Source organism: Eriocheir sinensis, chromosome 28 (genome assembly GCF_024679095.1).
Source record: "Eriocheir sinensis breed Jianghai 21 chromosome 28, ASM2467909v1, whole genome shotgun sequence".
In the NCBI taxonomy this organism is placed as follows: domain Eukaryota; kingdom Metazoa; phylum Arthropoda; class Malacostraca; order Decapoda; family Varunidae; genus Eriocheir; species Eriocheir sinensis.
In genome coordinates, this window is record NC_066536.1 from 19159072 (window position 1) to 19176969 (window position 17898).

The 17898-nt window shown below is 41.6% G+C and overlaps 1 protein-coding gene across 1 annotated transcript in view; it reads left to right on the top strand.

The window, feature by feature from the left end:
- Nucleotides 1-17898, top strand: part of LOC127004686 (N-acetylglucosamine-1-phosphotransferase subunits alpha/beta-like) — a gene marked incomplete at its 5' end in the record, with an annotated part of 115318 nt that overhangs the window by 22107 nt on the left and 75313 nt on the right. The window contains 5 exon segments of the mRNA XM_050872775.1: nucleotides 2261-2337; nucleotides 4259-4408; nucleotides 13193-13285; nucleotides 13287-13393; nucleotides 16989-17110. Of these exon segments, the coding sequence (XP_050728732.1) occupies nucleotides 2261-2337; nucleotides 4259-4408; nucleotides 13193-13285; nucleotides 13287-13393; nucleotides 16989-17110 (549 nt within the window).

Genomic DNA, 17898 nt, shown 5'->3' on the forward strand with positions numbered 1-17898 from the left:
ATTTGCCTGGTTTTGTTCTAGTTTGTCCGCTTGTGATCTTTGTGAGTGGTGAGGGAAATACGGAAACAGTCAGCAAGTTGAACCTCTCTGCGAGCTATTTTGCGGCGGCGGCAGCGGTTTACATTCAATAGGCATTGAAAAGTCAATAATGATATTAGTGATTAATGATTTATAACAGAAAGAGCTAGCATATTATTTCATAACACACAGAAAACTTCCAGAAAAATATAGGTTTGTCGAACTGTCCCATGGGTGACCCCGAGCGACTGCCCTTACTTTAGCTGACGACATCACGTGGATCACAAGCATGTATTCAGAATTTCAGAACTGCCAGCCAATTGTAAGGCAGCTGCCTTCAACTGCAGCTTAAAAATGACCTGTTCTCACTTCCAATTTTCTGCCTATTACCAAGGTATGTATTTTGAGATAACAAGGGAGTAAAGTCATTATTTTCCACGGGTCGGAACCAATAAGCGCTTTTACATGGATTTCAATACCTTGAGTTTCGTGATCCTTGAGTTTAGCGCCATACCTTCGGAATGAAGCAAGCATGAAACTCGAGAGGGTACTGTATGTAATGTTGTTCATTGACAGTAAAGAGGGATGATTTGACAAGTCCGTATTTTTTAATAGATGTTAAAGGGCCTTTCTGGACATTTGTCCGCATTCCAACAACAATCATTATACAAGAAGGAAAGTTACTTTCTTCTAGGTAATTACTCCTTGATTCTATAATCAGTAAGGCATGTAGAATTGTAAATTACGGTTCAGAGTAATCGGAAATGAAAACTGATCGTCAGAAGCTTCATAGTATTATGTTGAGCTATGAGAACTACACACGGCCTTGTAGCGAGCGGTGTTGCCTAATGCACATCCAACTATTTTGTTGTACTTACAATTCCTGTTTATTTTATTAGGTTTTTGTGATGTAACGAAGTACTTATACATTACTCATGCTTTAGGGTTGTGAGAAGTGTTTATAATGGAAAGAATATAGGCTCTAAAAATCTCTAAGATAAATTTCCCTTTCCTGGTAAGACATCGTTAGTTCTGAGATGAAGAAAAATAAAAGAACAAACACTCCTGTGCTCCATTCCTCACATATAAATAATACATATATCATATGATTTGTAATTTTTTTTTACATTTAAGGAGCCAAAAAAAAAAAAAAAAAAAAAAAGTGCAACCTGGCATGACCCTTATCTATGACAAAAGACGACACTGTACAGGTTAAACTCTATCCTCGATGAAACTATTCCAATAATTATCATTTATGTCACTTTCCACCCTTCCTCTTTTTCTGTTAGTGTGTGTGTATTTACCCAGTTGTAATTTTACAGGGCCTGGGCTTACGCTCGTGTGGTCCCGTCTCCGTATCTATAATTATCCAACTTTTCCTTGAAACTGCACACTCTTCGCCAATACTATTTCTTCACTTAGTCTGTTCCAAACCTCTATATTTCTTTGTGGGAAGCTATATTTCTTTATGTCTCTTGAGCATCTTCCCTTCCTCAACTTTTTACTATGTCCTCTAGTATTCCTGCTGGAAGGTTCCTCTCTTAGTAGCAATTTCTCGTTATCTACTTCTTCCATTTTACTCAATAGCCTATATATTTGTATTAGGTCTCCTCTTTCTCTTGTTTGTTCTAGTGTTGGTAAGTCCATTTCCTTTAGTCTCTCCTCGTATGTCAGTCCCTCCAGTTCTGGAACAATTTTTGTTGCCATCCTCTGTATTCTTTCAATTTTTTTTATGTGTTTCTTCATATGTGGAGACCACACTGTTTCTACGTATTCTAGTTTAGGTGTGTGTGTGTGTGTGTGTGTGTGTAGCTGACATGTTCACTGTGTGAGGACTGGAACTGAACTGATCATCAACCAAGCGGTGTAGGTCAGTGTTGCCAATTCCTCCGTAGCACTTCCGGTGGCATTCGCCCACAAATGTAACCACAAGCTGCCAAAACAGAGCGGCAAGCACAGATAAAATGTCTAGAAGTTGGCAGTCACTCTGATAACTAATCTCCTGCTGTGACTTTTGATTTGTATCGCATTGTGTTATTAAAAAAAAATCGTAATTGAAAATGTATACATACTGGCTTTTTAACATTGCTTGAAACCAAATTCATGTAATTTTAACTCACGCAAAACAATAGGTACCATAGCTTTTTATCAGGACTTCAGCTTTGTCAGGACATTATTGCTTAATGTTTTTTTTTTTTTCTTTTTTTTGCAATTTTATGTAATATATTTATTATTGTTACAGGATCAGGTTGACTTGGCAGTGTACAGATCACTTGATGTTTTCTCAGACAACATAAGAGGAGAAAATCTACTGGGGAAGTAAGTTCTTTGTCCATGTTTTTGTTGTATTACTTCAATTTATATGTTTTGAAAGATTATACGTATATTTTGGGAGGCGGTGGCTAAGTCGACAGAGTGACGGCGCCACGTTCAGGAGGACGCGAGTTCAATCCCCGCCCGGTGCCACCAAGCTGGGATTTTTCAGCCGCCGCCGAGTGGCTTAAAACTACCCACATGCTGTCCAGAAGACCACCTATCAACCCGGACTCTAGATTCTAGGATTAAAGATGAGCTCCGGGAGGGCAGCATGAGCCAATGCAAGATGGCGCCACTATAAACACTTGCCTGCGCCAGAACGGGCTGGGCAGACCATCAGGTCCCACCGGGAAGAAGCCTTGGACCGACCATCAGGATCCACCGGGAAGAAGCCTACCGTCGCAATAGGCTGCACGTATAAAAAAAAAAAAAAAAAAAAATAGTTGTATCTTTTGGCTTCGTCCTCAATCTTTAGAAGCAGGTTCACAATTCATTGATGATTCTGCATAACTTCTTCCCTAAGTCTCATATTGTCAACTTCTTTTTAACTAACCAGTAACTCCCTTGCCTTCCACACCACACAAGATGATTCTGCATAACTTCTTCCCTAGGTCTCATGTGGTCAACTTCTTCTTAACTCTAACCAGTAACTCCCTCACCTCCCTCACCACACAAGATGATTCTGCAGAACTTCTTCCCTAGGTCTCATGTGGTCAACTTCTTTTTAACTCTAACCAGTAACTCCCTCACCTCCCTCACCACACAAGATGGTTCTGCAGAACTTCTTCCCTAGGTCTCATGTGGTCAACTTCTTTTTAAATCTAACCAGTAACTCCTCACCTCCCTCACCACACAAGATGATTCTGCAGAACTTCTTCCTAAGTCTCATGTGGTCAACGTCTTTTTAACTCTAACCAGTAACTCCTCACCTTCCTCACCACACAAGATGATTCTGCATAACTTCTTCCCTAGGTCTCATGTGGTCAACTTCTTTTTAACTCTAACCAGTACCTTCCTTACCACACTAGATGATTCTGCATAACTTCTTCCCTAGGTCTCATGTGGTCAACCTCTTTTTAACTCTAACTAGTAACTCCCTCACCTTCCTCACCACACTAGATGATTCTGCATAACTTCTTCCCTAGGTCTCATGTGGTCAACCTCTTTTTAACTCCTAACTAGTAACTCCCTCGCCTTCCTCACCACACTTCTCATCCATCCTTTACACTTGTCCAAGCCACCTTAGCCTTCCCTTCTTCATCACAATATTGATATGTTTCAGACCCTACCTCATAAAAAGCCTTTGTTTTGACTTATAACTGCTATCTCTTTCATCTTACTTACACTTTGATTACAAATTTAATTAAGAAACCAGGTTTGTGTCTGGTCCAGTTTCAGTGGATCTCAAACTGAAGTTATTGTTTTGGCCTGACAAGAGATTTAACACAGCAGCAAAGATATAGTCTAAAGAGACCAGTCTTCCTAAACAAATTCCAGTGCATCATCATTAAGGGGTCTCACATTTTTAGTTTCATTATTCATCATCATCATCATTTTGTTTAACGTCCGTTTTCACTCTTCCTGAGTGGTCAGACGTTTTATGGCTCATAAATCAAGCCGTTTTCAGTTTTTGGCGGAAGATTTTCTGGGTGCATGCCTTTGCAAACTCAGCTACCAATTTTAAGTGGTGGCCCTAGCATTTGCCTGAACATAAAAGGCAAACCTAACAAGGCAGCAGGGAGCTATGAGGCTTACCACCTGCTATTTCACTCATAGCTAGGACTGGATGGCCATTGACTTTGATAAACACGAGTTCATCTGCCCTTAGTTCCATTATTCAGCAGCTAATATATAATCTAGTATAAGAACCTGTGTTTTGTGGTCAGTATATGAAACTATGTATTAATAGGCTGCTTATTACCAGGCTATCCGGAGTGTTGCCCATTGATGTGGTGTACACGTGGGTTAATGGGTCCGACCCCCTGCTTTTGAGTGGCCTCAGGGCACTGTCTGATGGCATCCAGGACTCCTGCCCCCTCTCCCACTGTATGCCTGCACCCTACATCAGTCTTATGTGAGTATCACCTTAGAATAGTTTCACATTACAGTAAACTTTCTATATAACTACCTGGTTGGGGGACCACCACATTATCACTGAGGCCTGGCAGCTTAATCCTGAGGCTGCCAACATTCCTGACTTCTCACTGTTCCATCATCTCTGCATTGACAGACATGATGAAAGTAATTCTGTGTTTTGCCACACTACGTTCCACCTCACACGGCTTCCCGCTAACATCTTTCGGGGTTGAGGCAGTGTGGGTCCGAGTCACAACATCCATGGCACCCCTGGGAGAGGCTTCCATCATCTGTTGCATGCTCTATTCATCTCCCTGTAATGCTGCCAGGGAGAGACTTCTCCAACATCTCATCCTACATTTCTGATGTAGTCACAGCAAGTTCATGAGCTCCAATCTGATCATCTGTGTGGACTTTAATGACCTTAACCCTTTCCATCTGTGACGCAGACATCTGAGTCACAGTATGAAAAGGGTCAAGAGGAAATGGAAGAGGATTAATCCTCTTCTAAACCTCTCAATCCTCCTCTAAATTCCTCTTAATCCTCTTCCATTTCCTCTTAACCCTTTCCTTGCGTGCGGTGCAGATATGACTATTCCCTCAGGCGCAGTGGGGAGCCCAATGGGGGGTCTCTTTTTAACCTCTGTACCTCAAAAACTATTCATCACAGCTAAAAACCAAAAACGCCATTGGAAAGAGGAGGTCCAGATCTATAGGAGTCGGTTATGTATGCCTCTCTTGCGAACGTACAAGCACGTTTAGGGAGTGTTGAATGTTAACACTTACGTCGGTGCGTGTGGGATGATCAGCCATACTGAGGGAACTGCGGACATCTTTTCTTCAGATTCTGGCAAGGGAGTATTGCCATTTGCAATATTTACAACTATTTGGTCAAAGAATCAGTCAGGTGATAGGTGAAGCTATGCAAAAATGCCGCTATATTGGGCAAGAACATCCACCAGTTACTTGTCCGTACATTTGCCGTGCTGGGCTGATGTGATTTTCCACCAAATTTAGTGAAGAATCCACTCAATTGGAAATCCTGTGTTGTGAGAATTAGTGTTGGAACACTCTCATACGCGGGAGATTTGAGTGCGAGTGGAGGTCGCAGCGAGTGTTTAGCGCCACCAGCAAATATGCCTAACGCCCACTGCAAATGTTTAGCAATGAAAGGGTTAAGAGGTTTAGAAGAGGATTAAGAGGAAATGGAAGAGGATTAAGAGGTTTAGAAGAGGACTAACGATGACGACATCGGATGCCCATCGGACGCCCGGCGTCGGCGTTGCGAGTGAAGGGGTCAACACTACTGGGTTAAGATTCGTTTAGGTCCGTGCCAGTATCTCGTTACCTACCTTATGAAACATCCGTATCTCTTCATATATCTTTTCTACAAACCTTCAACAGTCATGGAAACGCTTTGAAAATCCAATTCAAGGACTTTTTTTTTACTCTTGAAAATAGGGAATAATGTTTACGAAAGCGCGTTGCCTCCTCTGGCGGTGGCTGCGGCGACGCTGCAGCCGGCGTTGGGAGAAATACCTCTTCGCTGAAATAAGTCACATATACATGTGGGGGGGGGGGTCCAGGGGGGGGCGTAGCCCCCCCTTGTTAGAAGGGGGGTCGAGGGGGGCGCAGCCCCCCTGTTAGTAGGTCGTAAAGTTTGGTTGGAGTACTTTAAATATGCTCCCTGACCCTAAACCCTCTGCGAGCTATTTTACGGCTGCGGCAGCTGCAGTGTCGCCGCGGCCGCCGCCAGAGGAGGCGACGCGCTTTCGTAAACATTATCCCCTATTTTCAAGAGTAAAAAAAAAGCCCTTGAATTGGATTTTCAAAGCGTTTCCATGATTGTTGAAGGTTTGTAGAAAAGATATATGAAGAGATACTGATGTTTCATAAAGTAGATTATGAGATACTAGCATGGACCTAAAATGAATCTTTACCCACTACTCTCCTCCAAGACCATCTACACCTCACACAAGTGGTCAGTTGGAATAAATTAATCTCAAACACACCTGTGTTTCCTTCCTCCTTCACTCAAATTGTTGAAAATGTCCTTACATTATTATTATTAATATTATTATTATTATTATTATTATTATTATTATTATTATTATTATTATTATTATTATTACTATTAGCATTATTATTATTATTATTATTATTATTATTATTATTATTATTATTATTATTATTATTATTAAAATGTCTCACTCAAGCCTGGGTGGAAGATGTGACTGGCTGGGTACTGTGCCTTTGTTTATGGCCTTTGGTTCAACCAGTGCCATTGGAGAGGGTTGCTAGTCATTTAATTTCAGTAAGGGTCAGGAAACTTAAGCTCACACCAATGTTGATGCTAGTGGTTTGATAAGAACAATACAGTCGTCCCTGGTGAACAAGCCTACAACTTTGCTCTCCTGAATGACCTAGAGCAGTTGGTTCAGCACCCTACTCGTATTCCCGACCGTCTTGGAGACAGGCCCAACATTCTAGACCTCTTCCTTACCTCTAATCCTTCTGCTTACTCTGTCAAACTGTTCTCTCCGTTGGGCTCCTCCAATCATAACCTTATTTCTGTATCCTGTCCTATCGCTCCTGTACAGCCTCTGGACCCACCGAAGAGGCGATGCTTCTGGCATTTTGCTTCAGCTCGGTGGGACGACCTGAGGATGTACTTTTCCGATTTCCCGTGGAATGATTACTGCTTCCAGGAGAGAGACCCCTCTGTGTGTGCCCAGCGCATCACAGAGGTGATTGTCTCTGGAATGGAGGCATACATTCCATGTTCTTTCTCTACTCCTCATGCTAAAAAGCCTTGGTTAAATCATGCTTGTTCTTGATAGAGAGGCAGCTCACAAAAGGTTCCAGAGCCTTCGAACACCCGCTAACTTTGACCTTTACATTTCAGCCCAGAATCATGCCAAATCTATTCTCCAACTTACCAAAACTTCTTTTATCAATAAAAAATGTCAACATCTTGCTTCTTCTAATTCTTCCCGTGACTTCTGGCATCTGGCCAAAAATATCTCCTCCAATTTCACTTCTTCCTCTTTCCAACCCCTCCTTAACCCTGACAACACCACTGCCGTCTCATCTGTCTCAAAGGCTGAACTCTTCGCTCAAACTTTCTGTAAGAACTCTGTCATGGTTTCATTATTCAGGGAGTGGCCTGTGGAAAAATACCGCGGGAGTCCCCGCCATTTTGATTGAGAGAGCGGGAGTAGTCACAAGTCTGGCGGGAAAACTAGAAAGCGGGAGCAGCGAGCTTTTCAAGTCATATTCGCTATTACTGCCAACGCTGAGCTATGTGTGGGATGCATGACCCACTATGACCAAGTGCATGTGTTAGGTTATTAATAAATAACAATCCATAGCCGTTAGGGCGTTTTAGCGTAAGTGTTGCACAGAAAACGAGATGCCGTATGGCGAGAGCTGGCATCTTGACCGTGGAACCTGGCCTGAGCATTGTGGGACCGCCGCCATCTTTCCACCCATCTCCTGCCCAGACTTCGCCGTGGGCACACGTCCCTCTCCAACCTCCGGGTTTTTCAGCCTTGTAGTATCCGCATGTCCAGAGTGACTGTGTACTAAGGTCAGGGAAGCCTGTGGGAGGAGTGAGGGCACAGCGTTGCAGTGAGGAACGAGAGAGGATTGAAGAAGGACTCCAAGGCTCAAGACACGAGGTAGAAGGTGTGGCATGGCTTCTCCCCACCTGCAGCTAAGTAATCTAATTCCTAGGAGATTTTAAGATAGCTAGCTAGGTTGCTGTGTGCTTGGATTAATTAATTATTTTTAATTTCCAGCGAGTTTCTTTGTTGTTCTCAATAAACTTAAGAGCAGGTTTATCTGGCTTTTGCTTACCCTATGAGAGATGTGACTGGTCAGATATTTAAATAAATAAAGACTAGAGGGGCTGTGAGTCTGACAACTCAATTTTCAGTTATTTTATTTTATATTTTTTTTATTGCTGAGAATTTACAGGATTTTCGGAAGTCCAGACCTTTCAAGAACCCCACAAACTCCACCATGGACGATTCTGGGCATATTCCTCCTACTTATCCCCCCTCTGACTCCTTTATGCCTGTTATTAAGATTCTTCCAAATGATGTTTTCTATGCCCTCTCTGGCCTCAACTCTCAGAAGGCTTATGGACCTGATGGAGTGCCTCCTATTGTCCTTAAAAACTGTGCTCCTGTGCTGATACCCTGCCTGGCCAAACTCTTTCGTCTCTGCCTATCAACATCTACCTTTCCTTCCTGCTGGAAGTATGCCTTTGTACAGCCTGTGCCTAAGAAGGGTGACCGTTCCAATCCCTCAAACTACCGCCCTATAGCTTTAATAGCTTTACTTTCCTGTCTATCTAAAGCTTTTGAATCAATCCTTAACCGGAAGATTCAAAAGCACCTTTCCACTTCTGGCCTTCTATCTGATCGCCAGTATGGGTTCCGCAAGGGGCGTTCTACTGGTGATCTCCTAGCCTTCTTAACTGACTCTTGGTCATCCTCTCTTAGCCGTTTCGGTGAAACCTTTGCTATTGTGCTGGACATATCAAAAGCTTTTGATAGGGTCTGGCACAAATCTTTGCTTTCCAAACTACCCTCCTATGGTTTCTATCCTTCTCTCTGTACCTTTATCTCCAGTTTCCTTTCTGACTGTTCTATTTCTGCTGTGGTGGAGTCACTGTTCTTCCCCTAAACCTATTAACAGTGGTGTCCCACAGGGTTCTGTCCTATCTCCCACTCTTTCTGTTGTTCATTGATGATGATCTTTCCAAAACGAACTATCCTATCCATTCTTATGCCGATGACTCCACTCTGCATTACTCAACTTCTTTTAATAGAAGACCCACCCTACAGGAACTTAATGACTCAAGGCTGGAGGCTGCAGAACGCTTAGCCTCAGACCTTACTATTATTTCCGATTGGGGCAAGAAGAACCTGGTGTCCTTCAACGCCTCAAAAACACAGTTTCTCCACCTATCCACTCGACTCAATCTTCCAAACAACTATCCCCTATTCTTTGACAACACCCAGCTATCACCTTCCTCAACACTAAACATCCTCGGTCTATCCTTAACTCAAAATCTCAACTGGAAACTTCATATCTCATCTCTTACTAAATCAGCTTCCTCAAGGCTGGGCGTTCTGTACCGTCTCCGCCAGTTCTTCTCCCCCGCACAGTTGCTGTCCATAGACAGGGGCCTTGTCTGCCCTCGTATGGAGTATGCATCTCATGTGTGGGGGGGCTCCACTCACACAGCTCTTCTGGACAGAGTGGAGGCTAAGGCTCTTTGTCTCATCAGCTCTCCTCCTCATACTGATAGTCTTCTACCTCTTAAATTCTGCCGCAATGTTACCTCTCTTTCTATCTTGTATCGATATTTCCACGCTGACTGCTCTTCTGAACTTGCTAACTGCATGCCTCCCCCCCTCCCGCGGCCCCGCTGCACTCAACTTTCTACTCATGCTCATCCCTATACTGTCCAAACCCCTTATGCAAGAGTTAACCAGCATCTTCACTCTTTCATCCCTCACGCTGGTAAACTCTGGAACAATCTTCTTTCATCTGTATTTCCTCCTGCCTACGACTTGAACTCTTTCAAGAGGAGGGTATCAGGACATCTCTCCTCTCGTATTTGACCTTGCTTTCGGCCACCTCTTTTGTTTCTTTTTTAGGAGCAGCGAGATGCGGGCTTTTTTTTATTATTGTTTTCTTTTTTGTGTGCCCTTTGTTGTAAAAAAAAAAAAAAAAAAAAAAAAAAATCATTTACTAAATCAGCTTCCTCTAGGGTGGGCGTTCTGTACTGTCTCCGCCAGTTCTTCTCCCTCGCACAGCTGCTATCCATTTACAGGAGCCTTGTCCGCCCTCGAATGGAGTATGCATCTCATGTGTGTGGGGGGGTCCACTTACACCACTCTCCTTGACAGAGTGGAGTCAAAGGCTCTTCGTCTCATCAGCTCTCCTCCTCATACTGATAGTCTTCTCTCTCTCAAATTCCGCTGCCATGTTGCCTCTCTTTCTATCTTCTATCGATATTTTCATGCTGACTGCTCTTTTGAACTTGCTAACTGCATGCGCCCCCCCTCCCACGGCCCCGCTGCACACGACTTTCTACTCATGCTCATCCCTATACTGTCCAAACCCCTTATGCAAGAGTCAGCCAGCATCTCCACTCTTTCATCCCTCACGCTGGTAAACTCTGGAACAATCTTCCTTCATCTGTATTTCCTCCTGCCTACGACTTGAACTCTTTCAAGAGGAGGGTATCAGGACACCTCTCCTCCCGAAATTAACCTCTGATTTTGGACACTCCTTTAACCTCTGTTCGGGAGCAGTGAATAGCGGGCCATTTTTTCTTTTTTTTTCTTTGCGCCCTTGAGCTGTCTCCTTAGCTGTAAAAAAAAAAAAAAAATACATACATACATACATACATACATATATATATATATATATATATATATATATATATAGAGAGAGAGAGAGAGAGAGAGAGAGAGAGAGAGAGAGAGAGAGAGAGAGAGAGCAGAGAGAGAGCGGGCTTTTTTTTTATATAGATATTTTTCTATACGAGCTTAAACGGTCTCCTAAGCTTTAAAAAAAAAAAAAAAAAAAAAAAAAAGTACAGTTTCCAATAGTACGGTTTCAGTTTTATACGGATTGTCATGGAAGAATTTGTAGTATTTTTAAATTTCCCGTGCGTCAAACCAAGTAGCCATGGCGTGAGTGGCAACACTGCTTTACCAGACTGCCACCCATGCATATCCCCTCAATCCGTGTGTGTGCACAACTTCACAAACACTGTTTTGCCAGATTGACACCCATCGCTTTCCCTCAGTCGCGTGTGTTCACAGCTTCAGCTACTCTTCTCCATTACTACATAACATGAAGATTGAACATGGGCCCCAAGAGACAGGCCAACACACCTACTGAAAGCACCCAAAGCATTCGAGAAAGGTGTTCATCATGCAGAAGAATTCAGATTTAAGAGAAGTTACGTTGTGGTAGGGAGAGCCTACCACGTGAAAGAGAGCAGTGTTTGCTGTATCAAGCGTAGTGAAAAAGAAATTCTTGCTCCAGTAACTGCCAGTGCTCCAAGAGTGTTGCAAGAGTGGAGATAAAGGCCGTCCTTTTCTGTTTATTCATATATTAACCTATTGTAAACACATAAATAGGCATTTTCTTACCTTAAGCAAGAAATTGAGGTAAATTTCTAGATTAGGACCCACAAGACACTGGTGGAGGAAACTATTTTTTTCTGGTAGTTTTCGGTGTGCTATGAAATACTGTGCTAACTGTTTCTGTCGCAAATCATTAAATCACACACACACACACACACACACACAAAAAAAAATCAAAGCGTGTTGAACACCCGCCGCCGCAGCTGCAAAATAACACTCAGAGAGGTTCAACTTAGTTGCTTACTGTTTTCATATTTCACTCTCCGCACTTGCTCACAAAATTACAAGTGGTGAACCAGACCACAGTCAAGCAAATTAATGTTTTCCTGCTGTGTATTCCCCAGCGCACATACGTGGTGGATAGCAGAGCGACTTATTTCAGCAAGGAGGTATTTCTCGCAGCATCAGCCGCCACCACCACCATGTTTTTGTCCTGGTGCTGCACTTCAAAATACGATATTAAGCCTCCATATTATAGTTAGGGGACGAAATACACATCCCTAAACCATACTATGAAGGCACAAGTACTTAAAAGTAAAGAAAAAGGCCTAATCACTTCCCCTAACGATCTTGGGGGACCTGTGGGAAATCAGGTTTTTTGGGTGGGGGAGCATATTTAAACTACTCAAACCGAACTTTGCATAACCTAACCTCTATCGGGGGGGGGGCTTTGCCTTTGCTCTTCTAACCAAGGGGGCTGAGCCCCCTGGACCCCATGTATGATACGCCAGTAAAACTAGGGAAGTACAACAGTTTCCTTCCTTCCGTCTCACACTACTGACATAAATATTTACGAAAAAAATTATATCTTGAAAAAGACTGATTTGCGACGGCAGAGCAATACAGCAATGTGTTGTATGGACACTAAACCATTCATAGAACACCAAGGCATTTGTGGCTGTGAGTTGGGTCCCAATCTAGAATAATACTGAAATTGGTGAGCAGGAGTGTTTCCAGGGGGAGCAATAATTTTATACGGATTTTCGAATAAATGCGGGGTCCGGGGGCCCCAACCCCAGTACGATTGGAGGGACGACTGTATTTGTGTTTAATATCACTCCATTGGCATCATGGGTTAACTTCTGAGGTACATTTATGTTCATGCCATCCGCGTCATAGTGCGCCAAGTGGTTAATATGGGTGGATGTGCAGAAAAATTGAGGCCCTGGAATGAATCTTTATTTATCCCGTGTTACATAGGATTCGTACAACAAAATTCTCCTCAGCAAACTTTCTCAGGAACATAACCTGTTCATAAAGCAAGGGTCCCCTGTACTAGGAACAATGTATTATATTTAATGAAATGAAAGTGATTGTTCTCAATACATAATATTGTAATATCAAATAAGATCCATGTTAATTATCTATATATTGAACTTTTATAAATTAGTAACATGAAAAATTTCCAATGAAAAGTAATACATAGTTTGCTTAAAAAGAAGTTTGATAGGTTTACATGGTTTGATTAACTGAATTCTCATAAAATATAAGTGTTGCATGGAGAGTTTCTGTAAACAACTGCAAGTATAAAGGAAATAATCTGAACCAGTCAGGAAAAGATATAATTTGTGCATTGCAAGTAATTATTTCTGTGCTCTGCCTCCTAGGGACTGCAGCACACCCAAGGCAACGTTTTCCAACATTCCCTTTGTGGTGGAAGTGACACAGCGGACCATGATGCACAACAGTCGATCACACAACTACGATCTTACGACTGACAAGGGAAAGAGACATTCCAGAAGTGATGGAGAAGGTGATGATGATAGCTGGCAACACTTCAATGCCTAAGCAAGCTTACTGGACATCAGGTAAAACAATAATTCAAGACTTGGTGTAGTGTCCCCTGGATAATAATAATAATAATAATAATAATAATCATAACAGTAATAATAATGATAATAACATTAATGATAATAATGATAATGATAATAATAATGATAATCATATAATCTGTGAATCATGTTTACTCACCTAGATGAATTATAATACATAGTACAATGAAAGTGCCACGTAGATGTTGCTTTACTGTATTTTTTATGGATTAGTACTAGACTAGACATTTTGGCCAAGAGCATTTTTTTAGATTTGATGAGCAGTAATTGTATTGCCATCACCTGCATCCTATGTCCCACAATACCTAATTAAAATGTGGCATGTTTTCACACTGCATTTGCTGGCACTTAAGACATTTTCTGAAGAAAGCGTATAAAGTAATTACCTGCATTTTCACATTTGCATACATATTAGAAACTGAGTACTTAACACATTGATCATATATTGGGCCAGTTACATATACTGATTGGATATCTCCCCTTTGCATTTGGCAAATCCATGGCCCAAAACAACCTTGTCAAAATCTTTTGCAAACATGAGTATATAACCAATTTGCATGTTGACATTTGTCTTATTATCAATACTATTAACCCTTTCATTGACATGGTGCGGACTTTAGTATCCCCTCAGGCGCAGCCGGCATCCAAATGGAGGGTCTCTTTTAACCTCTGTATCTCAAAAACTATTCATCACAGCTAAAAACCAAAAACACCATTGGGAAGAGGAGGCCCAGATCTACAGTATAGGAGTCGATTATGTATGCCTCTCCTGCAAACGTACATGCACATTCAGGGAGTGTTGAATGTGAACACTTGCGTCAGTGTGTGCGTGATGATCAGCCATTTTGAGGCAACTGCAGACATCTCTCCTTGAGGTTCTGGCAAGGTTGTATTGCCAACTGCAATATTTACAGCTATTTGGTCAAAGAATCAGTCAGGTGATAGGTGAAGCTATGCAAAATTGCCACTATAGTGGACAAGAACATCCACCAGTTACTCGTCCGTAGATTTGCTGCGCTGGGCTGATATGATTTTCCACCAAATTTAGTGGAGAACCCACTCAATTGGCAATCCTGTGTTGTGAGAAATAGTGTTGGAACACTCCCATACGCGGGAGATTTGAGTGCGGGCGGAGCTCACAGCGAGTGTTTAGCACCACCAGCAAATGCACCTACCCCTCGCTGCGAGCGTTTAGCAATGAAAGGGTTAAGGCTACAGATGTGTTGCAATGGCATCTGGTAATCAAATAATATTCATAATTCTGTAAATTATTTATTTATAATTGACCCAAAATCATTCTTCCTTGTTCATCATTTTTAATGCAAATTGTTTTCATATAACAGTGTACATTCTTATACGAATTTTAATCAATATCAAATATATCAGTTATCAAATATAAAACACTTAAATGCATTCCTTGTGTTTAAAGCAAAAAAACGACAAAAAAAAAAAAAAATTAAAATTAGATGCATTAATAAAATATTATTGTACAAAACAATACATACTTCCAAAATACATATACACTACCCTCCAAAGTTTTGCGCTTGCTTTGTTCTGAAGGTATAGAGCTAAATTCGAGGATTGCGAAACTCGGGGCATTTAAAACACTGAAAAAGTGCTTATTTGTTCCCACCCGTAAAGAAACTGACTTTTTTCCCACTTTACTCCCTTGTTATCTCAAAATACATATCTTGGAACAAGGAATAAAATGTGAAGAGAGAACAGGTCGTTTTGAAGCCGCAGCTGAGGCCTTACGATTAGCTGATAGTTCTGAAAATGCGGTAGTAACTAAAATTAGGATGAAGGAGAAATGGGAATCCAGAGGGAGTGGGAAGAAGGAAAAGGGTTGGAAGGAGCTAGCAAGTGAGAAATTGCGTGACAGTGGCCACAGGAAGATGTATAGGAGGAAAGTGGAGGAAATACTTGAGAGAGCAAGAGCACAGATAGAACATAGTGAAGGAGTGAATGAGGTTTATGAGATCTACAGACTGAAAATGACTTTTACAGGCAAAATCCGGAATTTGCCCTGTTAGACAGATTTGGGTGCTTTAAACGATATCGATCATTATCTTCAACCATTTTGGGTTAATTGGGCTAATAAACTGAAAATGTAGGGTTCCAATGATGGGGGCTACCTAAATGGCAATAAGCTCACCTAACATCACCAAATGTGGGGTACAAATTGTTTTTTTGGGGCCATTGAAGGTAATGGGCTAAAGATTAGCTGATCCGGATATTTTGTTTTTATTTATTAATGATCCACGAGACATTCTAGAGTTAAATCAAAGTATGTGCTTATCGTTGTATTCATTCATACATACACTGGTAATATTTCTGTGGGGTCTGATTCACTTATTAGAGTTAAATTTTATTGTGATAAACAGTCAAATTCATGTCAATAGTAAAAATGAAACTAGTAATTTAAGTTTTGCCACCATGAAATATACACAAATAGATAAAATATGAAAGCTCATGAAGTCACAATAAGTGACATCACCTGCTTTGTGCAGTAAAAATATGCTATTTCAGGTATCTGATACCCTCAAAATGGCAGGCCTGCTGCCTGGGGCCTGCGGGCTACAGCCTCAACGTTGCCAGATTGTCGTACTCAGACGATTATATATCCTGACTTCCTACCCCAAACTGTCTTCTGGGCTCCAATAACGAAACTAATTTATAGTTATCGTTAAAATAGTTAAGTCCTGATGTTTCTTGGCAATAGTTAGGCGTCAGAAACCAGTAAATACTATGCCCTGAGTACGACAATCTGGCAACGGTGGCTTTACATATTTTCATATTATTGTTTTGTTGTTTATTCAGTGTTGTCTTCAAGAAAAAGAATACTCCTAATTTTAGTTAGTTTTTGGTTATAAGGATTCTTTACGAAATACAATTATGACGTTATCTCCTCTACCTTAGGAAATGTCGTGAATCCTGGATTGGCTATGGTGATGTTAGGTGCGCCTATTGCTCCTGACACTGTATGTGCCAAGTTATACAATGTATATGTTATCTAGCTTACATAAGTCTAATTGTGGTCAAACAGGCTTGTTTTAAAAGATACCAGACTGCACATATATTAGCAGAATATTGGCTATCCAGCTGCACCTTCATATGTTGAACCTCCAAGAGGTTTTGCATTGCATGTGGGCTGGTGTCCTGTCCATGGAAAGGCTAAACTAGTGTCCACTGATACAAAGGGACTGAGTGTTGGCTGAACTTGGCTGGGTACAGTATGACTGCTGCATCATTCTGTGCATTTATATTTTCATGCTTATTTAATGGGCAGCACTGTGTTTGAGAATTTCAAGTGTTCTTCTTTGAGAATACTTTGTATTTTTATTTACTTTATTTTTTAACTGTGTTGGTCAAGACCGTGTTTGTCAAACTCAAAGATGAGGTGGGCTAACTTTAATGATAACTAATTCCTTGTTAATCTTGGAAAACCTTGTGAAATTAAGATAAAAGATAAGCTTTGATAGAATCACAGTAGTTGCATCAATAAGTCATTTTCCTATTACCTTCAATCCAGTCTCATTGTGGGAGTCTGAAGAGGCTTTACTCCACACAGATGTTGGTGGTGGCTGGGGCATGAAGCAGAAAAATGCAGTGTTGGTGACTGGCACTGCAGACTTGTCCCACGCTGCACTGTTGCAGACAATCTTCCCACAGTACAAGAATGGCACACCACAAGTGAGCAGTTTTATTGTGTGTATGTGTGGGTGCATGCTTGTAGCACTAGTAGGCAATATATTGCAGGCTACTGCCGGTTGTCCCAAGCCCATTAGTGGCACTGGCCCATCTTGTATTGCAATACTGTATTGTATATTTCATCTTGACTCGTTTTATTTATTGTGGCACTGTGATCTATATTCCTACTTGACCCACTCTTTTCCATGATACTATCCTCAATAGATGCTGCTGAAGGTCTTGTTTATGAAACAGTGTTCTTACTCACTTGGTAGGCTACCGCAAATTATGAACCATCATCATCATCATCATCATCTCATCGACGCCTGCTCCTAGGAGCTCCCACCAGGGGATGGCCACGGCAGAAGAGTTTTCATCTTTCTCTATCCAGACACTCCCTCCTTGCCTGGTCAAAGTTTCTCAAGGATCTTTCACCCCTCTCCCTAACGTACTCCTGCATTCTATCTCTCCATTTCACTGGAGGTCGTCCTCTAACATTCCCTTCCTCTATCTCACTCACATAACCCTCCTGGTCATCTTACTCTCCTCCATTCACTCCATGTGACCAAACCACTTTAAAGTCTGTCGCTTCACTTCTTCCACCACTCCACACTTCTTCCCTTCACCCACGTGACACGTTCCAAAATGCTCATATACACTTTCATTACTCATTCCATCTATTCTACTCACACCACATGCACTCCTCATATAACTCATTTCCACTGCCTGCACTCTAGACCTCTGACTTTCTTTCCAGGCCCATGTTTTGCTTGCATATGTGAGGTTGGTAC